A 27,956-nucleotide genomic window follows, 5' to 3' on the forward strand; every position below is an offset into this window, starting at 1 on the left:
AAAATATCAAATATGTGTAATTTAATGTTTGAATAGTGACTATCATCACATAGTTCACAAATTTAAAATATTTTAAAAATCCGCAGTGTAAAGTGTCTTTCCTATGGCATCTGCTATCATTCTATTCCTAATTCTATTATCCACCAGACTCAATCACTGTGAAACTAGTTCTTGTCCTGGCTTTCTTTTTCTACATATACTGAAAAATATACAGATGTATATATTCTTTTTTTTTTTTTTTTAGGGCTACACCCTTGTAGCATATGGAAGTTCCCAGGCTAGGAGTCAATTCAGAGCTACGGCTGCAGGACTACAGCCACAGCAACTCGGGATCTGTACCATATCTGCAACCTACATCACAGCTCCTGGCAACACCGGATCCTTAAGGCACTGAGCAAGGCCAGGGATCGAAGCTGCATCCTCATGGATTCTAGGCAGATTCGTTTCCGCTGAGCCACAACAGGAGCTCCTACAGATGTGTACTCTAATAAAAAATTTTTAAATAGGTGATGTTTTAAAACAAAAAATAAAAATCTGTTCACATCAGTTTACATTTCATGACAGAACCTGAGTTAGCCATGATAATAATAGGTGCCTTTGGGAATTCCCTTGTCATGCATTGATTGGGTTAAGGATCTGGTGTTGTCACTGCAGCAGCTCAGACTGCTGCCATGATGTGGGTTCCATCCCTGGCTTGGGAACTTCCATATGCCGTGGACGCAGTCCAAAAAAAAAAAGTAGGGAGTTCCTGTCATGGCTCAGTGGTTAACGAACCCAGCTAGTATCCATAAGGATGCAGGTTCGATCCCTGGCCTTATTCTGTGGGTTAAGGATCCAGCGTTGCTGTTAGCTGTGGTGTAGGCTGCAGATATGGATCCCTCATTGCTGTGGCTATGGCGCAGGACGGCAGCTACGGCTCCGATTCATGCCCCAGCCTGGGAACCTCCATATGCCACGGGTGTGGCCCTAAAAAAAGACAAAAAAAAAAAGGTGCCTTTCAACACAACAGCCTGGGTATATGGATATATCAGTGCTTTCTGTTACTATAGGTAGGAATCATTTCAAGGTAAAAGTTATTAGATGTAATATGTAATATTCCAATATATATGTAACTCAAAGTCTACTATGTGCCTAGCACTCAAGTACTCTTCTATTTTTGCTATTACTTTTAAAAGCCTGTCATCTGGCTAGGAGATATATTAGCTGACATGAAAGGTAATGAAATATCAAATATTTTATTTTTTATCCAATATTTTAAAATGATCATTTTGAATTATTTCGTAAAAACTTTATGTTTTTTCTAAGTTTATTGTAATGTTCTATACAGATTTTTTTTTTGGCTACATCCACAGCTTGTCAAAATTCCCAGGCCAGGGATAGAACTTATGCCATAACAGCAACCCAAATCACAGAAGTGACAAAGCTGGATCCTCAACCCTCTGATTCACCAGGGAACACCCTGATTTTTTACAATAGGAAAACAGGGTTAATTAATGCAAAGTTAATTATCATTTTTAAAAATTGAAATCCTCAGCTAAAGGTCACATAACTAGTAAGCAGCAGAGTTAGCATTCAAAACAAGGTCTGTCCTATACCAAAGGGACTAGGAGAGATAAAAATATTACATCCATGAACCAAGAATAATATTTTATGCAAACTTGTTTTCTTTTTTTGGTCTTTTTTTTTTTTGCTATTTCTTTGGGCCGCTCCCGCGGCATATGGAGGTTCCCAGGCTAGGGGTCAAATCGGAGCTGTAGCCGCCGGCCTACACCAGAGCCACAGCAATGCGGGATACGAGCCGTGTCTGCAACCTACACCACAGCTCACGGCAACGCTGGATCCTTAACCCACTGAGCAAGGCCAGGGATCGAACCCGCAACCTCATGGTTCCTAGTCGGATTCGTTAACCACTGCGCCACCACGGGAACTCCCAAACTTGTTTTCTACTCCACTATTATTCATACAACATGTATTAAATAGGCACTGGATTTTGTACATTTTTTTAAAGGCTGCACCTTCAGCATGTGGAAGTTCCTGGGCTAGGGGTTGAATCAGAGCTGGAGCTGCTGGCCTCCACTACAGCCACAGCTGAACCTGAGCTGCATCTGCAACCTACGCCTGATCCTTAACCCACTGAGACAGACCAGGGATCAAACCCACATCCTCGCCAACAGTATGTCAGGTTCTTAACCCACTCAGCCACAACTGTACTTTGTACATTTTTTGAAGAGATGCATTTTTGAAGTATTTTCAACTTACAAAAAAGAGTCTCCTGCTTTCATTGATCTTTTCTTTTTTCATTCCTAGTTTTTTTTTCATTTCTATTTCGTATAATAAACTCTGTTGCTTTATTTCCTCAGCATCCTTTTCTTCCTGTTTTCTCCTCCTTTCTTCTTCTTCTTCATGTTCCTTTATTCTAAAGAAAAAAAAACATAACTGAGAGCAAAGCAGGAAAATAGGATTTTTTTTTCTTTTTAGGGCCGCACCCATGGCATACAGAGGGTCCCAGGCTAGGGGTCGAATCGGAGCTACAGCTGCCAACCTACACAATAGCTACAGCCAGGCCAGATCTGAGCTGTGTCTGTGACCTACACCACAGCTCATGGCAACGCTGGAATACAGTAAGCGAGGCCAGGGACCGAACCCACAACCTCATGGTTCCTAGTCAGATTCTTTTCCATTGTGCCACAATGGGAACTCTAACAGGATATATTTTAAAGAAATTAGATTCTTGCCCAGGATGATTGGAAGCTGTAAAGATGAACTTGTGGATTTCTTTTGGAACAAGAACAGATAAACAAATAGCAGTTATTAAAACCAATCAGGTGAGTTCCCTGATGGTCTAGTGGTTAAGACTCTGTGCTTTCACTGCTGTGGCCCAGGTTCAATCCCTGTCAGGAACTGAGATCCCAGCTGCTTAAGTGGACCAAAAAAAAACCCCAGAAAACCAAAAACCAACAACCAATTCCAATCCTGGTTAGCCCAGGATTGCCCATATTTTCCTTTTTTCAAAATGTGTTTTATTCCTCACCAAAATTTAGTCCTACAATAGATTCAAATATTCCTTTCCTTTAGAAAGAATCAGTTAACTGAATGACAGTATGCTGGATGGCGACATTATTTTACAGAAAAGTCCCAAGTGCTCTTCAACTTCAGCACTGGACAATGTTACCTAGGCTATGGATCTGGCCCCTCAGGAGATAGGGTTCGATGGAAGAAGGGCAACAACTTCATTATCCAACTGGCCACTTCAGCTCTTATTCTTTCTCTAGCCACCGCTGGCTAATGATTGGTGCCTTCTGAGTGGTGAGCCATCGAAGGCTGGTTCTCTCACGGGCTGTGTGTGAGTTCTTCAGAGTTCCCTGAGCAGCCTCCTCACTGCAGAGCTCAGCTCTGCATCTAGCTCCAGCTCTATCTCTAGAACCCACCTCCTCAGCTCAGCCACCTTCACAACCTGGAACTTCTACCATCAGCAGTTTATTGCAGGCTCTGAGCGCCCTCATCTGGCAATCAATCTTCTGCATACTGCAAGTCAGACTCAGGCCCAGGTACTTGCATCTATGCGCCCACCCTTCCAGGTCAGCCATCAAGTGCTGGAGGCAGCTTCCCCAGCCACTTTCTATCTGCTGTTTCTTTCTTTTGTCTTTTATTGCCATTTCTTAGGCCGCTCCCGCAGCATATGGAGGTTCCCAGGCTAGGGGTCTAATCGGAGCTGTAGCCGCCGGCCTACACCAGAGCCACAGCAACTCGGGATCCGAGCCGTGTCTGCAACCTACACCACAGCTCATGGCAACGCCGGATCGTCAACCCACTGAGCAAGGCCAGGGATGGAACCCGCAACTTCATGGATCCTAGTCAGATTCGTTAACCACTGCGCCACGAAGGGAATGCCCCTCTATCTGCTATTTCTAATTGTATTTTTTTCTTCCTGAACAGGTGGGTATGAGGTAGATCAACAACCCACTTAATAGGAAGACTGAGGAATAAACCTTTCTTTCATATGCCCCCAATCAAAACTTTTTTTTTTCTTGGCTTCAGAGGGGGGAAAATTCCCTTCCCCTGTGCCATGGAGGACTATACAGTTAAGTGAGCCAGTAGGTTCACTTTGGTATTATTAAGCCAATTCAGAACAGGAGAGTAAGCAGCCACTTAAGAGTCACAGTCACCCTCTTTAGGAGGAGCTAAAAAAAAAAAAGTCACTGTTGGCCACTGCTAAATCAGCTTTATGATTGCCCTAAAAACAGCTGGTTTTCAATTTTTTGTTTGTTTAGTTTGTTAGAACTATTTAATACTATACCAGTCTCTTAGGAGCAAATTTACAAGTCAATAATTGAGAGTTAAAGGACATTAAGAGAGATGTATCTAATTTTGAGAAAATTATGAAGTTTAAAAATTGCTACTTTAAGGGAAAACAAGATATAAAACATCTGTAATTTTATTTTATTTATTTTATTTTATTTTATTTGCTTTTTAGGGCCACACCCGTGGGATATGGAGGTTCCCAGGCTAGGGGTCTAATCAGAACTGCAGCTGCCGGCCTACGCAAGAGCCACAGCAATGCGGGATCCGAGCTGCATCTTCAAACCAAACCATAGCTCACGGCAATGCCAGATCCTTAACCCACTGATGGAGGCCAAGGATCAAACCTGCAACCTTGTGGTTCCTAGTTGGATTCGTTTCCGCTGTGCCACAACGGTAACTCCAACATTTGCAATTTTAACATTCCTTAGCAAACATTATATCTATGCATGAAATGGATAATTCATTGTTTTGGCAAAGAAATTTCCCTATTCTGAGAGTGGCTAAGAATAAGAAAAAATGTCTAGTGTCAGTGAAGAGGTAATATTGACAGCAACATACATAAATAACATAACTATTAAATAAAGACTGTCAATAAAGACTTTTACCTTAGTATGGGAAGACTACACAACTATCTGCCATAAATTTGGTTTAGTACAAAGTCAACATGCCAAAGGAAATCTGAGTTCCTCTAGTTCAGGGAAGAAATCCACCAAATTCCTATCTTTACTTCCAACACCCTTATTCACAGCAGACATCAATAATCAATGCAAAACAACAGTCAATACAAAAATCTTGGTCCTTCTTAACCCAATACACGGGGCAGCCTCTCCCAAGCAATTATAGTAGAATTTGTCATGAGACCTCCTTGCTATCCCTGATTCACATTCTTTGTTTGTTTGTTTGTTTTTTGGACTTTGCCTTTTCTATGGCTGCTTCTGTGGCATATGGAGGTTCCCAGGCTAGGGGTCTAATCAGAGCTGTAGCCGCCGGCCTACACCAGAGCCACAGCAACACCAGATCTGAGCCATGTTGTGACCCACACCACAGCTCATGGCAACGCTGGATTCTTAACCCACTGCGCAAGGCCAGGGATCGAACCTGCAACCTCATGGTTCCTAGTCGGATTCGTTAACCACTGAGCCACGACGGGAACTCTCCCCGATTCACATTCTGAAGACTCCCAATCTGTATTTATCTAGCCCAGATCTCACTTGATCTTAACATAGATGTTGCACAGTCCTCCTATAAAAGTGGAAGGGGAGTGTCCATCGTGGCTCAGCGGTAACGAATCCCATAGTATCCATGAGGATGCGGGTTCAATCCCTCCCCTTTTTCAGTGGGTTAAGGATCCAGTGTTGACATGAGCTGTGGTGTAAGTTGCAGACGTGGCTCGGATCTAGTGTTGCTGTGGCTGTGGTACAGGCCGGCAGCTGCAGCTCCAACTGGACCCCTGGCCTGGGAACTTCCATGTGCCAGGGGTGTGGCCCTAAAAAGCAAAAAAAAAAAAAAAAAAAGTGCAAGGGACGCCTACCCAAAACCTGGTTCAGATGACACTCCACACACCTAGATAATGTGAGAGAAAGTAGTACTCACTCAGGAGACTAGCTTCCCCAAGAATGCGCAATCCAAGAGAGACGGCAAGGAGGAAGACACAGTGCCTTGTAAACCCTGTATATAATCTCAGGATGTCACACACCATTACTCCAGCTCATTCTATTCTTTGGAAATGAGCTACTATGAATAACAGGCACTCAAGAGGGGACGGAATTAGGCTCTACCTTCTGAAGGGAGGAATATCAAATAATGTGTGAACATATTTTAAAAGGGTGCTACCCATCTGACACCTGGGTAGCACTTAGTTGTACAACTAGTAGAGCCTGGAAAACAGTCTTGCCTCTAAGTATCCTGCAATTTCCATTTCTTAGTGATTAAAAGAATTAATATTTGGTCTCTGCTCAAAGAGGAGAGTTATTCCAAATTCTGGGAGCCCTTAAGACACATGGCCAACAAGGCACATGATGATCTGGCCCTCACCTGTCTCTCTAATCTCATCTTTAACATTGCTTCTTAGTCCTCTATGTTATAGCCATCCTATTTGTAGTTACCAAAATCCACCAAATTCTATCTCACTTCTGGGCCTCACTCACATTATTTCCTCTGCTTAAAGTGTTTCTATATCTTCTATTCTTTGCACAGCTTATTTCTACTCATTCTTCAGAATGAAGTACAAGAGCATTGATCTCTTCTGAAAAGCCTTCTCTAGACTGGATCAGATGTCCATTTGATAAGGACATATATTTGCCAAAATATTTACCACTATATTCTAATTACTTGCTCTATATCTATAGCCTCCTCCCCAGATTGTGAACTTCTTAAGGAAAAAGACTATATTGTATTCATCTTTGTGTTCTCAGTGACTAGAAGAGCAGCTGGAAAATAGAGATTGTTCAGTCCATGTTTGTAACAATGAATAGATGATTAAAGGGATAAACAGCCTACCTTGAAATTTTGTCCCTGAATAAACTCTTATTATTCAAGAAAGGGGGAAAAACCCTTCTCCTTCTCCTCTCTTTTCTACCATATAGTCCTCTGTTTCCACTCAGGTTAATACGAGTGGTACTATTCCAATTCTACTCCTGGCTTAAGAGGCTTTGTATGGACCCATCACCATTCTTAACAGTATTCTAAACTAACATGCATTCTGAGTTGTAGATAACTGACACATGCATCAACATTCAACAAAATTAAATATGGTGATAACTTTGTAAATTCATATACTTAATTTTTCTAATAGTAGACTTGCATTTTCCTTTGCTGTCTTCAATTACAGAATTGAATGTTTCTTAATAAATTTAAGATGTAGGATTTCTGGAACCAAACTGGTAACCAACCCAAGCTCCCATGTCAAACATCCTTCCCTTCCTAATTCCCCACAATGCAGTCAATAGGATGGGGAAAATTCTATGCCACTACTAGAAATTAAAGCAAGCTCTTACCCACATACTTGAATTTTCAAGAGATTTCAGGGGAAAAAAGGGAAATTAAGAATGCAATGAGGATAAGTAACACGTGACCACCATCCACAAGAACTGTGAAGAGTGAGTAAAAGAATTTATGCTGGAGTTCCCGTCGTGGCTCAGAGGAAACCAATCTGACTAGCACCCATGGACACAGGTTTGATCCCCGGCCTTGCTCAGCGGGTTAAGGATCCGGTATTGCCATGAGCTGTGGTGTAGGTTGCATAAAAGGCTCAGATCTGGTGTTGCTATGGCTGTGGCGTAGGCTGGCAACGGCAGCTCAAATTCAACCCCTAGCCTGGGAACCTCCATATGCCACAGGTGTGGCCCTAAAAAGACAAAAAAAAAAAAAAAAGAATTTATGTTGACCTCAGAGCTTGGTAAGTATCTCCTAGACTACATGGAAGATAAGCCAAAGAAACAACTAAAACAAATCCTAAGCCTACCTGAACACCTACCCTATGGCCAAAGATCACATGAAAGGGGCTCCTTCTCCTGCATCTGTCAATACCCTAAGAAATGTTTCCTCCAGGTGCTTGCAGTCCCTTCATCTTGAACCTCAGAATGAGGTCCATCCACATGGAGCAAGATCAGAGACCTCTTCATAGTAACAAGCAAACTCAATCAGTCCTGCAGTTTGAAGAAAAGCTGCCCAGCCAAACCCAAACAATCCATGGATGCATGGGAAATAAATGTTTGTTGAAGGCCAGTACATGGTGTGGTTGGTTGTTATGTTGCATTATTATAATAATTGTAACCAGTATATTATCTCTGGGTAATAGTAATTTTTAACCTCTTTCTTTGTATTTTTTCCACTTACTAGGTATATTAGCATATATCACTTTTTTTTTTTTTGTCTTTTTGCCATTTCCACCGGCCTCCACCAGAGCCACAGCAACACGGGATCTGAGCCGTGTCTGCAACCTACACCACAGCTCACAGCAACGCCAGATCCTTAACCCACTGAGCAAGGCCAGGGATCGAACCCACAACCTCATGGTTCCTAGTTAGATTCGTTAACCACTGAGCCACGATGGGAACTCCTAGCATATATTACTTTCATAATCAGAAAAAAAAGAGCTATATCCATTATGAGAAAAAGAAGAAATAAAAAGGATGACTTATGTATACATACTGTTTTAAATGATCTTTGGCAAGAGCCAGTCTATCTCTGCGTTGCTTTTCTGCTTTTTCTTGTTCTTCTTTAAAACCTTTTTCAATGTTTAGTTTCAACTGTTCCTCCCATTTTTTATCTGATTTTATTTTACTTTTTTGGAATTCAATTTGTGCATCACGTTCCTTCATAACTCTACTAAGAAGAAGTCCTGACTACAAAAAAAAATTGCAATAGTTTAAGAAAATAAAGTTATATATCTATATGTTAAATATAAATATATATAAATACAAGAAAACTCAGGTAGTACATGAAAGTTTTTCACTCTTTCTGTCTGGTAAAATTGATATTGTTTTGCATATTCGATGGCCTTTTTCCTTTCTCCTTGTTTGTATATTGCTTCTTCCACATCAAGAATTTGTCTTTCTGCCTCTATTTCTTCATCACGTTTCTTTTTGGCTTCGAGTTTCTGTTTTTTCATCCCCTGCAAAATGATGAAAGCAGTAGTCTGTTTTTATTTTTCAATCTAAGTGTGCAAAAGTTAACTTTTATAATATGATAATTTGATCCTTCCCTATAAGTCTTTATCATATTTGCATATATCATTAATAAGTATGAGGTTACCCTCATGAGCTAATTTTTAATTGAATTTTTTAGGTAGATTACACATTTACATGGTTCAAAATATTACAAAGGTATACAATGGAACTCTCCCTCTAATCCTAACTTACGTTTGCAATCTCTAAGCCACTATTAGCTTCCTGCATTTACTTCCAAATTTCCTTTCTATATTTAAGAAATAGAAATACTACTTTTGTTCCTTTAAAAAAAAAACGATGGCATATTTTACATGTTCTTCTATACCTCTAGGAGGTAGACAATGTCAGATGAAGTCTTTTTCTCCTTTATGGGTCATACTTTCTATGTCTTAAGAATATCTGTGGTGGCTTAGTGCTTAAGGATTCGGTGTTGTCACTGCTGTGGTTAGGGTTTGATTGCTGGCCTAGGAACTTTTGCATTCCACGGACATGCCCCCATCCTCCCCCCAAAAAAGATATAGGAAAGTGTAGTGGGAGATGGGATCATACTTTCCCAGCATCTTCCCCATGTGAGATAATAAAAAGAATCAGAACACACCTCCCCATTTTGAGGTAGTTTCCCACTCATGTACATGGAACTAAACTGCTGGTTACTGTACCTCTTAGGTAGAGAATCTTGCAGAAACACAAAAAAGGGCACAGCAAAGACATTTGTAGTTCTAGAAAAAGACAGGCAGGAAGACAGACAAATTAGAGGCAGATGAAAAGAAGCTGCCTTGGTTCCTCAAGTTTCAAGTCCTGTCTTTCTGTGCGACCCTCCATCATAACAATAAAGAGCATTACCCTGATACCTAAACCAGACAAAGACATTTCAAGAAAACTATAGTCCAATATCCCTGATGAACACAGATGCAAAAATCAACAATATTTTAACAAACTGAATCTATCAAAAAAATAATACATCATGATAAACAGAGGTCTATCCCAGGAACGCATACTTGGTTCAATATTTGAAAATCAATCAATCTAATTCATCATATAACAAAGTGAAAAAATTAAACATCATGATTATCTCAATAGATATAAACAAAAGGAAAACACTTTAAAAGTCTAACATCCATTCCTGTACAATAAGACAAAAAGAAAAAAAGAAAAGAACTAAAAGGAAGCCACATTGAAAGAAGAAAGCAAAATTGTAAAACCGTTCTTAACTTTCTGACATCATGACTGTCTATGCAGGAAATCTGATGGAATCTATAAAAAAGCTACTAGAACCAATAAGTGAGGTTAGTAGTGTTAAAGGATACAAGATCAACACAGAGGAATTCCCGTTGTGGCTCAGTGGTTAATGAATCTGACTAGCATCCATGAGGATGCAGGTTCGATCCCTGGCCTCGATCAGTGAGTTAAGGATACAGCATTGCTGTGAGCTGTGGTGTAGGTCACAGATGCGGCTCAGATCCCGCGTTGCTGTGGCTGGGGTGTAGGCCAGTGGCTACAGCTCCGATTAGACCCCTAGCCTGGGAACCTCCATATGCCATGGGTGTGGCCCTAGAAAAGACAAAAAAAAAAAAAAAGACAAGATCAACACAGAAAAAAAATTAACTATATTTATATAGCTAACAAAGAATACCAAATTGAAAATTTAAAAACTATTATTTATAATAGCATCAAAAATATTAATTACTTAGGGATGAATACGACAAGAGATGAATAAGACCTATGCCCTAGGAGCTCTCCTGTGGAGTAGCGGGTTAAAGATTTGGCATTGTCACTGCAGTGGCCCAGGTCATGGCTATGGCGTGGGTTCAATCTCTAGCCCTGGAACTTCTGCATGCTGCCAACATGACTGAATAAAAAGAAAAGACCTACACCCTAAAAACTTAAATATACTGCAACCTAAAAATGTTGCTGACAGAAATTAAATAAGAATTATGTAGAAAGACCTTGTGTTCATGGGTCAGAAGACTCAATACTGTCAAAATGCAAATCCTCTCCAAATTGATCTAGAAATTCAACACAACCTCTACCAAAATTGCAGCTAGCGTTTTGGTATACATTGACAAGCTGATTCTAAAATGCATGGAGAAGTGCAAATAGAGTAGCCAGAACAACTCTGAAAAAGGATAAAGTTGGAGGACTAAAAATACCTTATTTCAAAACTTATTATTAAATCTATAATTCTCAAGACAGTGTGTTACTGGAATGAAGGTAGATGAATAGATCAATGGAACAGAATAGACAGCCCAGAAATTCCCCCTGCACATATATGGACAGCTGGATTTTCAATAAAGGTGCAAAGGTAGTTCACTGGGGGAAAGAACAGTCTTTTCAATGAATTGTGCTGAAACAACTGGATATTCATATGCAAAAAAGACCCCCTTCAATTCATACCTTACTTCTAAAAAACAGACCATAGACCTGCATATAAAACCTAAAATTTCAAACTTAAACATAGAAGAAAATGTTTGTGATCTTGGGTTAGGCAAAAATTTCTTAGGTAACTCAAGAAAAGGATGATCTATACAAGAAAAATGGATAAACCTAAGTTCACTAAAGTTAAAAACTGTGCTCTTGGAAACATACTGTAATGGAATAAAAGGCTGATCCAAAAAATACTTTCAAATCAAGTATCTAACAAAGGACTTGTATTCAGAATATATTTTTTAAATTCTTGGGAGTTGCCTGGTAGTGCAGTGGGTTAAAGATCTAGCACTGTCACTGCTGTGGCTCAGGCGGCTGCTGTGGCATAGGTTTGATCCCTGGCCTGGAACTTTCATTTGCCTCAGGTGTGGCCAAAAAAAAAAATTCTCTTGGGAGTTCCTGTCATGGCACATCGGACACAAATCCAACTAGGAACCACGAGGTTTTGGGTTCGATCCCTGGCCTCGCTCAATGGGTTAAGGATCTGGCGTTGCCAAGAGCTGTGCTGTAGGTCACAGACATGGCTCGGATCTGGTGTAGCTGTGGCTCTGGCATAGGCCGGCAGCTGTAGCTCCAATTGGACCCCTGGCCTGGGAACCTCTATATGCCGCAGGAGCAGCCCTAAAAGGACAAAAGCCAAAAAAAAAAAAAAAAATTTCTCTAAACTAAATAATAAGAAAACAAAACCAGCAAAAGATTTGAATAGATTTTTCACCAAAGAAGATTGGATAGAAAATCAGTTCATGAAATGATGTTCAACATCACTGTAATCAGAGAAATTTAAATTATAATAAAATACTACTTCACACTCATAAGAATATCTATAATTAAAAAGATTGACCATAGCAATTCAGCAAATATTTGGAGAAAATCAGAACTCACACACTGCTGGTAGGAATGTAAAATTACAACTACTTTAAAAAAGAAAGCATATGTCTATAAACAGACTTATACATGAATGTTCATAAGCAGCTTTATTTATAATAGCCAAAAACTGGACAACTCAAATGTCAGTATCTGGTTGATGTCAAGCCATTAACAACTAAGCAGATAAACAAATTGTGGTATATCCATACAATGGGATGCCACTCAGCAATAAAAATGAATGAATAATTGATTAAAAAACATGAAAGAATTTCAAAGTAATTGTGCTGAGTGAAATTATAATAGAAAGCAGATCAGTAGTTGCCTGGAATGGGAGGCGGGGTGGGGAAGAATGAAAGGGAGAAAAATGGAACATGAGAAAATTTGTCTAAATTATAATAATGGTCTCACAAGTATATAAATATGTCAAATCTTAAACTGTACACTTTAAATATGTATAGTTTATTTATTTATTTATTTTTGTCTTTTGAGGACCACACCAGTGACATATGGAGGTTCCCAGGCCAGGCGTTGAATTGGAGCTATAACTGCTGGCCTACACCACAGCCACAGTATCACCAGATCTGAGCCACGTCCGTGACCCACATCACAGCTCACAGCAACACTGGATCCTTAACCCTCTGAGCCAGGCCAGGGATCGAACCCACATCCTCATGGATACTAGTCAGGTTTGTTAACTGCTGAGCCACGATGAAAACTCCCATAAGTATGTCTAGCTTATTGTATGTCACTTACATCTAAATAAAGCTGTTAAAAATGTTTCAATGCAATTTAATAATATTTTACATGTAAAAAAATTTTAAAAGTGTACTAAGGCAGTTCCCAGCATAACTCAATGGTAACGAACCTGATTAATATCCACGAGGACTCAGGTTCCATCCCTGACCTTGCTCAGCAGGTTAGGGATCCAGCATTGCTGTGAGCTGTGGTGTAGGTCGCAGACAGGCTTGGATCCCGTGTTGCTGTGGCTGTGGTGTAGACTGGCAGCTACAGCTCTGATTTGACCCCTAGTCTGGGAACTTCCATATGCTGCAAGTTTGGCCCTAAAAAGCAAAAAAAAAAAAAAAAGAAAGAAAAAGAAAAAAAAAGAAATAAGACTTCAATGCATATACACTCCTGGGTGGTTAATACTTACTGCGTATGTATTAGTCCAGTGCTTTACCACTTCTTGGGATCGGAAATGCATTTCTTTCTTTGCCTTTCTTTCTGCACGAAGGTGTGCTGCCTCTCTTGTCAAACTGTCAAGGCTATCTCGAATCCTCTCCCACTCATTGTGTGGAATTATGGTGACCTGCCGGAGATCTACTTTGTCGGGTAGAAGAGGTGGATAGAGAACTTGATCTTCTTCATAGTTCTTTATTTCTAATAAATTTTGTAAAAATGAGAAAGACTTTCAAGAAGAGTTTAAGTGGTATTTTTTTCTCAGACATTTCTATACTGGCATGATATCTGGAAGTTGTTTCACATAATAATTTTATTCTTGTTATCTTAAGAAGAGCTGGGGTTTTTGTTTTTTGGTTTTTTTGGCTGTACCCACAGCATGGGGAACTTCCTGGGTCAGGGACCATATCCACACCACAGCAGCGACCTGGAGCCACAACATAGACAATGCTGGGTCCTTAACCCACTGTACCACCAGGGAACTCCAAGAACAGCTGAGATTAAATGGAAAGTACATAAGACCTTGAAATCACAAGACAGATTTGAGTCTTTGCTTGGTCAATTCTGTGTAAACCTGGGCAAGTCATTCAATGTCTTGGAGCCTCAGTATCAACATCGTTAAAGTTGAGATCAATAATATCTACCCCAACAGGCTGTTCTAAAAGCTTTTTTTTTTTTTTTTTGTCTTTTTAGGGCTGCACCTGCTGCATATGGAGGGTCCCAGGCTAGGGATCTAATCGGAGCTGTAGCCGCCAGCCTACGCCATAGCCACAGCAACGCCAAATCTGAGCTGCATCTGTGACTTACAGCTCATGGCAATGCCATATCCTTAACCCACTGATAGAGGCCAGGGATTGAACCTGCACCCACATGGATCCCAGTCAGATTCATTTCTGCTGAGCCACGATGGGAACTCCTTAAAAGCATTTTTTTCAAGTTAATCAAGTAGCAGTTTATAAATAGATAACTTTGGGAATGTTCATCCTTTGAGTTCATGTTCATCATGACTGACTCTATTCAACCCCTTCCTAAGTGAGTAGCAGAAATGTAAACAGGAGAACTGACTACAGTCCTACTCCCAGTCCCAAGGTAGGCCTCTTTAATTTAAGAATATCTGCATCTCCCTCAACAATAATTATTTCTTTTTTTTTTCTTTTTTCTTTGTCTTTTTGCCATTTCTTGGGCTGCTCCCTCGGCATATGGAGGTTCCCAGGCTAGGGGTCCAATCGGAGCTGTAGCTGCCGGCCTATGACACAGCCACAGCAGTGAGGGATCTGAGCCGCATCTGCGACCTATACCACAGCTCATGGCAACGTCGGATCGTTAACCCACTGAGCAAGGCCAGGGATCGAACCCGCAACCTCATGGTTCCTAGTCGGATTCGTTAACCACTGAGCCACGACAGGAACTCCCATTTTTACTACTTTTAAGAATGAAACAGAAAAAGAGAGAATAGTGAAATAAGAAATCACATGGCTCCAGGAAAGGAGAAAGATACTGAGCGGAAAGCTGTTAGGATCAATTAGAGTCTTCTTGGGGTTGGAATTAAAGTTGATGGGACTGAGAAGTTGGTTGCTAACCTTAAACATGAGCATCCAATCACAGGTACCACCTTGCCTACAATATAGCAAGTTTCATGGGCAGAAGAAAGACAAGCAAAGCTGAGAAGTAGAATAGTATCAGGAATCAAGTTAAAACTAAATTCACAAGCATTTGAACCAAAATATTCCCTTTTGTTTTAACTATAAGGAAGTAGATTAGTCACTTGTAACCAAAGAATCCTGATCAGTACATCCAGATAGCCATGCAACAAATTTCCTTTGCTTTGCCTAAAGTGGCTCAACTAGGTTTGTGTTACTTGAAGTTAGAGGCTAACTAAAGGCCACCAAGTTAAACCACTTGCCTTTTTTTTTTTTTTGTCTTTTTGCCTCCTGTGGCATATGGAGGTTCCCGGGCTAGGGGCCAATCAAAGCCGTAACCACCGGCCTAAGCCAGAGCCACAGCAATACCAGATCCGAGCCGAATCTTCGACCTACACCACAGCTCATGGCAATGCCAAATCCTTAACCCGCTGAGGAAGGCCAGGGATGGAACCCGCAACCTCATGGTTCCTAGTCGGATTTGTTAACCACTGAGCCACGACAGGAACTCCAAACCATTTGCCTTTTGAATAACATATTGTTAGGCATATTAAAATGCTTTTCTTTCTCTGACTAAAGGGTCATTCTAATTCTTTAAGGTGTAAAATAAAATGGAAACAAAGCTATATAGTGCACAATGTGACCCCTCCCCCATGACACCCCAGCCTTCTGGAGAGTAATTGCATTCATGTGATATTTGATTCAAGATCTTTTCATGGACTCTGATGCAAAAAGAGAACCAAGAGAACAACCACAAAAGCAGCAAAGATGAGCAACCACAAAAAATAGGGGAACCCATGGAAAGTTGGGGAAAGGCTTTTTACCATCTCATGCCCCAGAAGTCGGGCCAAGTCCTCTCACATCTTCGAGGATCAGGAGAGGCCTGATTGTCATCAGAGCAATGAGTGATTTCACATACTTGTACTTTAATCCACTGGGTTGACACAGAGTTTAGTTCTCAGAGGGCAACTGTATTTCCACAATTCCTACCTCATAGTGGCTTTCACACAATGCTAGCAGCAACCGTTGGAGAAGTTAAGCAGGCCACAGTCAAAAGAAGTAACAAGAAAGACAGATGGATAGAGAAATAAAGAGACTATAAAGAAGCAAACTCTCAAGCAGTAGAGAGGAGGGGGAAAAGCAGTGGTAAGTGACATGAGAGTGTCTAAAATCATCCATGTGCCTTTCGTCATTGATACTTTTCCACAATTTACAAAATCTTTTTTTAATTGAAATATAATTCACATATCATAAAACTCACCATTGTAAAAGGTAATATTCAGTGATTTTTTAGTCTATTCATAAGGCTGTACAACTATCACCACTACCTAATTTCAGAACATTTTTATCACCCCAAAAAGGAACCGTGTACCCATTAACAGTCATTCCTCCATTCTCCCCTCCCCACAGTCCCTGACATCCACTAAGCTACTTTCTGTCACTATGGATTTGCCTATTCCAGACATTTCGTATATGCAGAATCATATAATATGTGGCCTTTTATGCCTGGCTCCTTTTACTTACATAATGTTTTCTAGGTTCATTCATGTTGTAGCAAGTATCAGTACTTAATTCCTTTTCATAGCTTCATAATATTCTATTGTATAGATGTATTACATTTTATTGACATTTGAGTTGTTTCCACCTTTTGGCTATTATGAAAAATGCTATGAACATTTATGTTTAAGTTTTTGTGTGGAAATATGTCTTCAAATACCTAAGGCATATACCTAGGAGTAGGATTATAATTCCAAGTTTAACATTTAAAAAAAATACCAAAATGTTCTCTAAAGTGGCTCCACCATATTACATTCTCACCAGCAATATGTGAGGGTTCTAATTTTTCCATATCCTAGGCAACATTTGTCTTTCTTTTTTTTTTTTCCCAGCCATCCTAGTGGGTATGGACTGGTATGTTACTGTGGTTTTGCTTTGCATTTCCATGATGCTTAATGATACTGGACATATTTTCATGTATTCATTGGCTATTTGATTTGTTTTGTTTTTTGTCTTTTTAAGGCCACACCCATGGCATATGGAGGTTCCCAGGCTAGGGGTCTAATCGGAGCTGTAGCCACCGGCCTACGCCAGAGCCGCAGCAACTCGGGATCCGAGCCACGTCTGCAACCTACACCACAGCTCACAGCAATTCAGGATCCTTAACCCACTGAGTGAGGCCAGGGACGGAACCCGAAACCTCATGGTTCCTAGTCGGATTCATTTCCACTGCGCCACGATGGGAACTCCCTCATTGGCTATTTGAATACTTTCTTTGGAGAAATGTAGGTTTAAGTCACTTGCCCATTTTTTAAATGGGTTGTCGTTTTTATTATTGAGTTCTAAGAGTTCTAATCTAGACACTAGACCCATACCAGATATATGATTTGCAAATATTTTCCCCTTTTCTGTAGTCCAGCTATTCTCTTTTTAATAACATCCTTCAACATAAAACAGTTTTTAATTTTGATGAATTTTGGAAAGTGTGTGTCTTCTGGTATCATATTTAAGAAATTGTTTTCAAATCCAAAGTCACAAATATTTACATCTAAGATTTTTTTGCTTTTCTTTTTTTTTTTTTTTTGTCTTTTTGCTATTTTTCTTGGGTCACTCCCGCAGCATATGGAGGTTCCCAGGCTAGGGGCTGAATCGGAGCTGCAGCCACCGGCCTATGCCAGAGCCACAGCAATGCTGGATCTGAGCCGCGTCTGCAACCTACACCACAGCTCATGGCAACGCCAGATCGTTAACCCACTGAGCAAGGGTAGGGACCGAACCCACTGAGTGAGGCCAGGGATTAAACCTGAAACCTCATGGCTCCTAGTCGGATTCGTTAACCACTGAGCCACGACGGGAACTCCTCTTTGCTTTTCTTTTTGACTGTACCTGTGGCATGTGAAAGTTCCCAGGCTAGGGGTTAAATCGGAGCTGCAGCTACAGGCCCGTGCCACAGCCACAGCAACACCAGATCTGAGGCTCATCTGAGATCCACACACAGCTTTCAGCCAGATCCTTAATCCACTGAGGGAGGCCAGCAATCGAACCCACGTCCTCAGGGAGAGTATGAAGGATTCTTAACCCACTAAGCCACAGTGGGAACTCCTGTTACTTCTTAAGTCCTTTACTGCATAAATACCCACTAGTGTCTACTGGTAGGAGAATGGCTGGTTCTCACTCTGCATTTGGCAGGAGGGACTCTATTGCTACAGAAGCTCAGGCAATGACAAGATAGTCCAAGTTCCTCAGGTTCTAGTTTTCACCATGACAACACTAACCGGGAATTTACAGACTTAAAAAGCTAAAATCACTGGAATTAATAAAGAGCTCTTTAAATGTTCCACTGGGCTACTTCTATGACAAAATCAAAATTTTATAAAAGGTCATGTGACTTAGAATAAGTTAAGTAGCATTATTTTTACATTCTATAAAAGTATTCGCATTAAGGTGATACCTTACCTTCAGAGTTGAAGAAATTGAGACATTTCCTTCAGACGCTTTCCTAAGAGCACTCAGTAGTTTCACAGCAGACCCAAGACTCTAATGAGGTCACTGATATTTCCAAAATATACTCCAATTCACTCAATGAATAAAAGCTTAAGCGCGAGAGAATTCAGCAAACACCAATTCTTGGAGCTGCAACTGCGCAGCTTGAGGATGTGACCAGATCGTCAATTGGGATTCTCTGACTTCTTTTCTCTACCCTTTTTTCGGTAACCTTTTCCCACCCACCCATTCACTCAAGGGCTAGACTGTTTCAATTTACACAGAGCCCAAGGATGCCCATGGCGCTGCTTTCTACTTGGTGGAGCATTTCAGAAGCTAAGGAAAGCCCTCCCTTGGCACCTCTCGCCCCATGCCTGGGGACCAGAAACAATGCCCGTGCCAAGATGGGCCAGTTTAGCTCACCCGTGATTTCCTTCGCCCGTCCACAGCGCCTTCCGAACCGTACCACCACCTCTGAGGTGCCCATGGCGCTCTCAGGTTGGAAAGGCGATTCCTTCGCGAAAACTCAGCGGACTCCAGGCTGCGGAGTGTTTATCTCAACCGCCCAGTTGCTTAGCAACGCCGCCGGAAGTGACGACAGCCTCCGAAGCTTGGAAGGAACGCGCCGCAATCAACAGGGGCGGGATGGAGGCGCGGGCGGCTGAAGAAGGGAGGCTGCGCCTGCGCGGGCAGTCAAATCCAGGCGTGCGAGTGAAGCAGCGGGAGCTGGCGGGCAAGGGAGCCAGCCTGAAGGCAGGATCAGCGGGAGAGGCTCCGAGGGCAGAACAGTTGCTTTTCCCTGGCCTGGGTCAGTGAGGAGCCCTGGGGACTCCGCCTGCTCCGGCGAGGTGCTCCCATCGGCATCCGAAGTGCGCCTCACAGGAAAGGACACCAGACTAGGTCCCTGCCCCTACCTTCCAGGTACCCGGCAGGTGTGTGGGAGAGCGAGGCCTTCTCGGGGGTGGAAGGTGAAGGGCAATCCCTCCTCTCAACTGTAGAAACCCAGGCATTAATTGACAGAAAATCAGTTTTAAGTACTCTGTTTTCAAGGGTTTAGTTTGTTGTTGATGTTGTTTGGGAGGTTTTTTGTTTTTGTTTTTCGTCTTTTTAGGGCCGTACCCGCGGCTATGGAAGTTCCCAGGCTAGGGGTCTAATCCGAGCTGCAGCTTCCGGCCTACACCACAGCCACAGCAACTCCCGGCCGCATTTGTGACCTACAGCACAATCACAGAAAGGCCAGATCCTTTAACCCATTGAGCAAGGCCGGGGATCGAACACGCGTCCTGGTGGGTACTAGTCGGGTTCATTAGTGTTGAGCCAAGAGGGGAACTTCCTATTTGTTTGTTTTTTTAATCCGAATGTTAAAACTTAGATGTTGTTCCAGAATATTTGTTAGGACTATTTATTTATTTATTTATTTGCCATTTCTAGGGCCGCTCCTACGGCATATGGAGGTTCTCAGGCTAGGGGTCCAATCGGAGCTGTAGCCGCCGGCCTACGCCACAGCCAAAGCAACTCGGGATCCAGCTGCGTCTGCAACCTACACCACAGCTCACGGCAATGCCGGATCCTTAACCCACTGAGCAAAGCCAGGGATCGAACCAACAACCTCATGGTTCCTAGTCAGATTCGTTAACCACTAAGCCACAATGGGAACTCCTGTTAGGACCTTTAAGATATATTTAATTGCTTGATAAGTACAATATAGTAAATTGAATGTGTTGTGGGGAGGGGAGGGGAGGAGTCAATCACACCTCTAAGGACGCAAAAACCTGTTAAGAGTGGATACGGGCTTGGTTTCACAAGATGCTTTTCTAGCACATATAAGTACAAATGATTTCATTACAAGGTAGTTGGCTATGACACTACACATTAGGCATCAAATTGAAATTGCTCAAAATAAAGAGAGGTAAGATCTTTAATCAGTGGAGTTCTAATACATAGTTGTACTGTTTTTCTTTAGGTTTTCTACCAGATGTTCCATTGTAATAATGCTGGTAAGTATGAGAGTGTTAAGAAAAAATTGTTGGCAGAAATTAGTTTTTTCACATACAACATTGGTGGGTTTTTTGCAATCATAGTTTTAAAAATATCAAGAACTAGGAAAAGTCAGAGCTGGTTTTTTTGCCGTCATAGTTTTAAAAATAATCAAGAACTAGGAAAAGTCAGAGATTTTACCCTACTTGAATGCTAAACTTATTCTGCCACAGTTTTGTAAAAGATGCAGACCCCCTAGATCAGTGAGGGCTTTCCTTACCTTCTGAAATGGGCTCCACTAAGTAAAAAAAAAAAAAAAAACTAATAAAACCACACATAGGCTATTGTTAAACTGTGGAAACACTGCAGCATACAAAATATTTACTTCATGCTTCTGAAGAAAACAGTTAATAACTTTTTTGGGTATTTTAATGAGTTAGTTTCAAAACAGATTCTCTAAATCTTTCTGCATATCCTTAATTTTTGGAGACATTTTTATTTCAAGTACAGCACTAAACTTTGAAAGTTTATTGACAACAGAATGTGGTATTTGTCAGTTATTTAACAAGTAAAAAGGAAAATTGGAATCTGGAAATCTCAACACAATCAGCCTATAACGCTTGTGATTTTATCCACTGGGTAAGAACTTACGTTCATATTACATTTCCTGTTTTGTATTTAAGATTTTTGCTCAAACATGATTTTATTTCTCCCATTGACAAAAGGTACTTTTCTTAGGTAAGAGAAAACATAATTTAAAAACATAAATTTTAAAATATCTTAAACACCTTTATTAATTTTAGGAATTAAGAAGTCTCTATTCCTTTGCTTCAAAGCAGAAGACTTTTTCCCCTGCATATAGACTAGGAGTCATGTTGATGAGAAGCTGGCTGGTGTTTAAAACTAAAGATTGTCGTGACTGTTTTTGTTTTTGTTTTGTCTTTTTGCTTTTCCTAGGGCTGCCCCCACGGCATATGGAGGTTCTCAGGCTAGGGGTCGAATCGGAGCTGTAGCCACTGGCCTACGCCAAAGCCACAGCAACGCGGGATCTGAGCCACGTCTGCAACCTACACCACAGCTCACGGCAACACCGGATCCTTAACCCACTGAGCAAGGCCAGGGATCGAACCTGCAACCTCATGGTTCCTAGTCGGATTCGTTAACCACTGCACCACGACAGGAACTCCTGTCGTGACTGTTTAACCTGAGCTCAAAGTAGGATTAATTGTCTTGGAAATACTCAAGTGTGTGAGTATTTTAAATAAAGGTTTATGTTGAGTGGTGGGGAAAAAAAAAAAAGAAAAAGATCTGAATTAAGAAAAGCACCCTTTTAGAAAGAAATTAATAGTCAGCAGTGGATCTAAGTTAACATAATTGGAACTTTGTTAACTTCAGGCTTATAATACATCTTATTCAGAGTTAATAGTGCAGGAATTTTAGTAACTTGTGGCTAATTAAATCTAAGTTTGAATCAGTTTTCAACCAATAATGAGTTACATTTGAAAAAATTTTTAAATTATGTATAAATTTAGAATTCCTAAAAAACATGTTAACTTAAAGTGTGTCTAGGTGCGGTACTAACATGATTTTCAGATGTGCTTCATTGCTATTTATTACATTGTTTCAATGGGAAAGTGAATTCTGCACTTAAATCTCTGGGAGCCAGTCAGAGACACCTACCTGAATTAGATTTAGAGATACAAGGATCCAGAGTATCAGAATATTCTATACCATCTAAATGTCCTCTAGATTATTCTTCAGATACTCTAAATTGAGAGACAAAAAATACCTAACTCTTGTGTGGAAGTTGTGAGCTCTATTCTGTTTCTCCTTTTGGATATCGTTATAAACCAGAGAATACACATAGGTAAATGTCATGTTTTCTTTCTTTCTATTCTTTTTATGGCCACGCCTACAGTATAAGGAAGTTCCCAGGCTAGGGGTCGAATCAGAGCTGCAGCTGCCAGCCTACACCACAGCTTGCATCGAAGCCAGGGATTGAACCCACATCCTCACAGATACTGTGTCAGGTTCTTAGCACCACTGAACCACAATGGGAACTCCTTGTTTTTTTATTTGTAATTGATCTCCTTTTTCTTTTCTCTTCTTTTTTGGGGGGACAGGGTCTTTTTAGGGCTGAAGCATATGAAAGTTCTCAGGCTAGTGGTCCAGTCAGAGCTGCAGCTGCCGGACCTACACCACAGCCACAGCAATGCAGGATCCAAGCTGTATCTGTGACCTACACCACAGCTTGGGGCAACGCCATATCCTTGACACAGATCCTTAACTGAGCAAGTCCAGGAGTCGAACCTGCATCCTCATGGATACCAGTTGGGTTTGTTACTGCTGAGCCATGACGGGAACTCCCAATCTCTTCTTTTCCTTATTGCTGGGGTTCTTCACTTTTCATTTTAGGATTTATTAAAACCAAAGTAGACGACAGTTATGATATTATGGCTAGTGTGTACTTTGAGACTAATGAGTGTTTTAATGTAATTAAACATCTTTTTGTCAAAATGACCTAGTTATTATTTTACTTTTAAACTGATTGATATTCTTTTCTTTTCTTTCCTTTTTTTTTTTTTTGTCGTTTGTCTTTTTTGGGTGGGAGGTGCACCTGCGGCATATGGAGGTTCCCAGGCTAGGGGATGAATAATAGCTGTAGCTGCTGGCCTACACCACAGCCACAGAAATGCCAGATCCAAGCCGAGTCTGTGACCTATATCACAGCTTACGGCAATGCCGGATCCTTAAACCACTAAGTGAGGCCAGGGATCAAACCTGTGTCCTCACAGATGCTAGTCAGATTTGTTTCCACTGAGCCGCAACCGGAACTCCGATGAATATTCGTCAAATATTCTATTTCTCAGGCTCTAGAGTGTATTACTTTGGAGTGGGGCAAACCTGAGTTCAGATTCCAGCTGTGTCATTTAACTAATAATTAACCAACTTAACTAATACTTAAGCTCTGGTTTACATACCTTTAAGGTGAAGATAATAATTCCTATTAAAAGGTTTATGACAGTTAAATGAGATGATGATATTGTAAGGTTCTTAGTCCAGGGTCTGGCATATAGTGTTATCTCTAAAAATATCAGTTCTCTCTCTTTTTTTTTCTTTTTCTTTCTTTATTTTTTTTCAATGGTCACGCCCACGACATATGGAAGTTCTCAGGCCAGGGACTGAATCCAAGCTGCAGCTCTGGTAGCATCAGATCCTTTAATGCACTGCACTGGGCCAGGGATCAAATCATTGCCTTCACGGCAACCCAAACTGCAGCAGTCAGATTCTTAACCCACTGTGCCACAGTGGGAACACCTTAAAATTTTTGTTTGTTTGTTTGACAGACATTAATTATAGCTTTTCCTTGGTATTCTGTATAACCTCTTTTATGTGATAATTTTCATCCATACCATCCGTTGACCAGCTTATTTTGTCCTTTTCTCTTGAGATTTATAATTAATGAGCTTCATTATCTTTTAATGGAAACAGAGACTTGAATAAATGCCATATCAAAAGCAATGTGATTATTCACATGTATTCAGAATATTTGGCGCTCCAGAGCTAAACTATCTAGAGAAAATATAAATAAATGTGAAAATTGTTAACAGAAGTCACTTTTGGTCTGGAAGAATTTAACTGACCTCCAGTTTAAGTAATTTGTTTAGAATTCAAGTATAGCATCAAGCAACCATTTAGTTATAATATTGGCATTGATGATTTCAAGCTAATTTTAAATTTGCTCAGAGTTTTGGTTGGTTCACAGAGTCTTTATTGTATATGACCTATTATTTAGTATGAGAATTACAATGATTTTTTTTTTGTCTTTTTGCCTTTTCTAGGGCTGCGCCCAAGGCATACGGAGGTTCCCAGGCTAGGGGTCTAATTGGAGCTGTAGCCACCAGCCTACGCCATAGCCACAGCAACTCGGGATCCGAGCCGCGTCTACGACCTACATCACAGCTCACGGCAACACCAGATCCTTAACCCACTGAGCAAGGCCAGGGATCAAACCCGCAATCCATGGTTTCTACTCGAATTCGTTAACCACTGCTCCCCAGCGGGAACTCCGAGAATTACTATAAATATTTTAAACTAATAAGTTTGATTGATAATTTAAAGACAATAAGAATGACTAGCCTACCTTTTTTTCTGTCTTATTTTATGCCTTTCCTAAATTAAAATGTAAGGGATCATTGCTCCGTTACTTCTCTCATTGGATTGCTCTATATTTTAATTCTGAATGCTCAAAGAGTCACCCCCACAGAAACACAACAATGCTCTGAGCATCCTTTTTAGATATTCTGTTTTCCATTCATTTAACATACTCAAATGTAAACTTTGCTTCTTAGGAAAAAGTGGTCTTAAATGGTGATTTTAAAATGCTTAATCATTTTAACTTGTTTATATTCACCCTTTGTTTTAGCAGATTATTAACAGCAATGTTTGTAAAATAGATATTATAGCTAGATATGTAAAACAAGAGTATGTTTACAGATTAAAATTTCTTCTTTTCCAGGGTAGCCCAAATCCGTTTCTGGAACCATGAAAATTTTGTTGGTTTTTGACTTTGACAATACAATCATAGATGACAATAGTGACACCTGGGTTATACAGTGTGCTCCAGAGAAAAAGCTTCCTATTGAACTACAGGATTCTTATAAAAAAGGATTTTGGACAGAATTTATGGGTAGAGTCTTTAAGTATTTGGGAGATGAAGGTGTAAGAGAAGACGAAATGAAAAGAGCAATGATGTCAATGCCTTTCACTCCAGGGATGCTGGAACTTTTAAACTTTATAAGAAAGAACAAGGATAAATTTGACTGCATCATTATTTCAGATTCAAATTCTGTCTTCATAGAGTGGGTTTTAGAAGCTACCAGTTTTCATGATGTGTTTGATGAAGTATTTACAAATCCAGCAGCTTTTAATAGCAGTGGTCATCTCACTGTGGAAAATTATCATGCTCATTCTTGCAGTAGGTGCCCTCAAAATCTTTGCAAAAATGTAGTTTTGGTAGAATTTGTAGGTAAACAGTTAAAACAAGGAGTGAATTATGCACATATTGTTTATATAGGTGATGGCGGGAACGATGTCTGCCCAGTAACCTTTTTAAAGAAGAATGATGTTGCCATGCCACGGAAAGGATATACTTTACAGAAAACTCTTTCTAGGATGTCTCAAAATCTTGAGCCTATGGAATCTTCTGTTGTGTCTTGGTCTTCAGGCATTGAAATAATTTCTCATTTACAATTTCTAATAAAAGAGTAATATGCCAACAGTTGAAATGTGTGTCAGTTAAGATTAGATATAGCAGCATAAAACTAAAACTCCAAATAAGGGTGGCTTTTAAAAAAAGAAAAAAGTTTCCCCTTTCACTTAAAAGAATTGTAGAGTTAAGTCTCTCAAGTTTCTTTGTTACTCTTCCAACCTCAACACTTGGCTTCCAACTCATGATCCAAGATTCCTATTCAAGTTCCTATCAACATTCTGGCCAGCAAGGAGAACCATGAGAGAAAAGGTTGCACCTTCATTTAAATTTCATTGGCCAAACTTGGTCACAGTGCTCCTACCTAACTGCAAAGAAGAATGGAAAGTATAGCTTTTGTTCCAGATAGTCATATGCCTGGGAAAAAATGGAAAAAAAAGAGAAGTATAAAATTGAGGTAAGTGCAACTAGTGGTCTCTACCAAAGATGGTTATTAGGTAGAATATGTTTTAAAATTTATTCCCAGAGACAATAGTCCTATATTTTACTTTCTTGGATATTTATTTCCAAAGCATGTCTAGTAGTTACAGATCTTAAAGATAAGCCTAATGTTTAATTCACAAAAGAATTCCCTACTCCCAAATCAGTTAATTTTAAAAATAAGGATGCAGTATTTATGGCCTGTATTTATCAATTTCACACTTTGGTGGAGTTCCTGTTGTGGCTCAGCAGATTAATGACCCGACATTGTGAGGGGCTGTGGGTTCAATCCCTGGCCTCCCTCAGTGGGTTAAAGATCTGGCATTTTTGCAAGCTGCATCATAGATTGAAGATGCGACTCAGATCCAGTGTTGTTGTGGCTGTGGCGTAGGTCTTAGTTGCAGCTCCAATTGCCCCTAGCCTGGGAACTTCCCTATGCCACAGGTACAGTGGTAAAAAGAAGAATATCCACACTTTCCTTTTGAACTGAGATACAAATGAATGTTCTTCAAGTTTGTTTGTTTGTTTTTTGTCTTTTGTCCTTTTTAGGGCCTGACCTGAAGCATATGGAGGTTCCCAGGCTAGGGGTCTAATTGGAGCTGTAGCTGCTGGCCTATGCCACAGCCACAGCAACGTCAGATCTGAGTCACATTTGCAACCTACACCACAGCTCATGACAATGCCAGATCCTTAACCCACTGAGCGAGGCCAGGGATCGAACCTGCAACCTCATGGTTCCTAATCGGATTCATTTCCACTGCGCCATGACGTTGAACTCCTTCAGGTATTTTACATTTATATCACCATCACAGACTGTAATTCCAGAATAATAGTTTAGTCAGTATGTTATTTCTGTTTGGCAATGAAGTATTGAGTGACACAATATTTAATTTGTAAGAATAGCAACATTTAAGAGACTATTTCATATAGGGAGATTAGCAAAATATTGGCTGACATATGTTTTATAATACCATGCTAATTTCTAGGCTTATGTACATTAGGCATAAATATTTATTATGTAGTGTTAGGATTTTTCTTTTCCATTGTGGAAAGCTCCAGAAGTAGAAACATTCAGTGCAATTATATGGGAAAAAATTGGTACTTTCTAATTGATTTTTTTCTAGGTTGAAAAAGTAAATCTTTCTTTTGCTTTAAATTAATAGGTTAGATTGTGTTGAAACATATTTACTCTTATAGATTGTGAATTCTCTGCATGTTGAGGCCAGTAACAAATTATAAATTATGCAAGTTTTTTTTTTTAAGACTTTCAGAGTTCCCATGTGGCTTAATGGGTTAAAGATCTGGTGTTGTCACTGCAGTGGCTCAGGTCACTGCTGTGGGGCAGGTTTGATCCCTAGGAACTTCTATATGCCATGGTGCAGCCAAAAACAAAAAATAAATTAAAAAAGTCTTTCATTTATAGTAGTTATAGACCAAGGAATTTGTATTAGATCTTCTACAGAGTACATCTGGTAAAGCTGATAGTTAAACAAAAATTTTAAAACATCTGCTTAAAGATATAAGAGAGTGACAATAGTAAACAGTTGCGAAGGAAGCACAGAAACTTAGGTAGGTGAGCTGCTTTTCTCTGGAAGTGCTGGCCAATTCTGTAAGTTGTGTAAGATACTGAATGGCTATCTTTTTTTTTTTTTTTTGGCTTTTTGCTATTTCTTGGGCCACTCCCGCGGCATATGGAGGTTCCCAGGCTAGGGGTCCAATCGGAGCTGC

At 40.3% G+C, this 27,956-nt stretch overlaps 2 protein-coding genes across 7 annotated transcripts in view; one reads left to right on the forward strand and one right to left on the reverse strand.

The window, feature by feature from the left end:
• Nucleotides 1-19,160, reverse strand: part of CFAP210 (cilia and flagella associated protein 210) — a 31,778-nt gene extending 12,618 nt beyond the window's left edge. The window contains exons 1-5 of one of the 4 annotated variants that reach the window (XM_047772829.1): nucleotides 18,986-19,160; nucleotides 13,417-13,643; nucleotides 8,744-8,917; nucleotides 8,455-8,648; nucleotides 2,260-2,416 (exon numbers count right to left, since the gene is read on the reverse strand). In XM_047772829.1, the coding sequence (XP_047628785.1) occupies nucleotides 2,260-2,416; nucleotides 8,455-8,648; nucleotides 8,744-8,917; nucleotides 13,417-13,643; nucleotides 18,986-19,049 (816 nt within the window). In that variant the 5' untranslated portion in view covers nucleotides 19,050-19,160. Of the gene's footprint in view, nucleotides 1-2,259; nucleotides 2,417-8,454; nucleotides 8,649-8,743; nucleotides 8,918-9,631; nucleotides 9,692-13,416; nucleotides 13,644-18,535 lie in introns of those variants that run through there. The other 3 variants (XM_047772831.1, XM_047772832.1, XM_047772833.1) reach the window with 3 other exon arrangements.
• A 14-nt stretch (nucleotides 19,161-19,174) lies between these two features.
• Nucleotides 19,175-25,820, forward strand: PHOSPHO2 (phosphatase, orphan 2). Of its 3 annotated transcripts, none has more exons than XM_047772834.1 (3): nucleotides 19,175-19,483; nucleotides 20,526-20,559; nucleotides 25,059-25,820. In XM_047772834.1, exon 3 carries the CDS (start codon nucleotides 25,085-25,087, stop codon nucleotides 25,808-25,810), a length of 726 nt encoding a protein of 241 aa, XP_047628790.1. In that variant the 5' UTR covers nucleotides 19,175-19,483; nucleotides 20,526-20,559; nucleotides 25,059-25,084; the 3' UTR covers nucleotides 25,811-25,820. The 3 variants fall into 3 exon arrangements, 2 of the variants coding, with proteins under 2 accessions (XP_047628790.1, XP_047628791.1); XR_007134017.1 differs by having other exon boundaries at nucleotides 19,176-19,494; nucleotides 25,617-25,820; XM_047772835.1 differs by having other exon boundaries at nucleotides 19,431-19,494.
• The last annotated feature ends 2,136 nt before the right edge of the window (nucleotides 25,821-27,956 follow it).

The sequence above is a fragment of the Phacochoerus africanus genome, chromosome 3 (assembly GCF_016906955.1).
Source record: "Phacochoerus africanus isolate WHEZ1 chromosome 3, ROS_Pafr_v1, whole genome shotgun sequence".
NCBI classification, from domain to species: domain Eukaryota; kingdom Metazoa; phylum Chordata; class Mammalia; order Artiodactyla; family Suidae; genus Phacochoerus; species Phacochoerus africanus.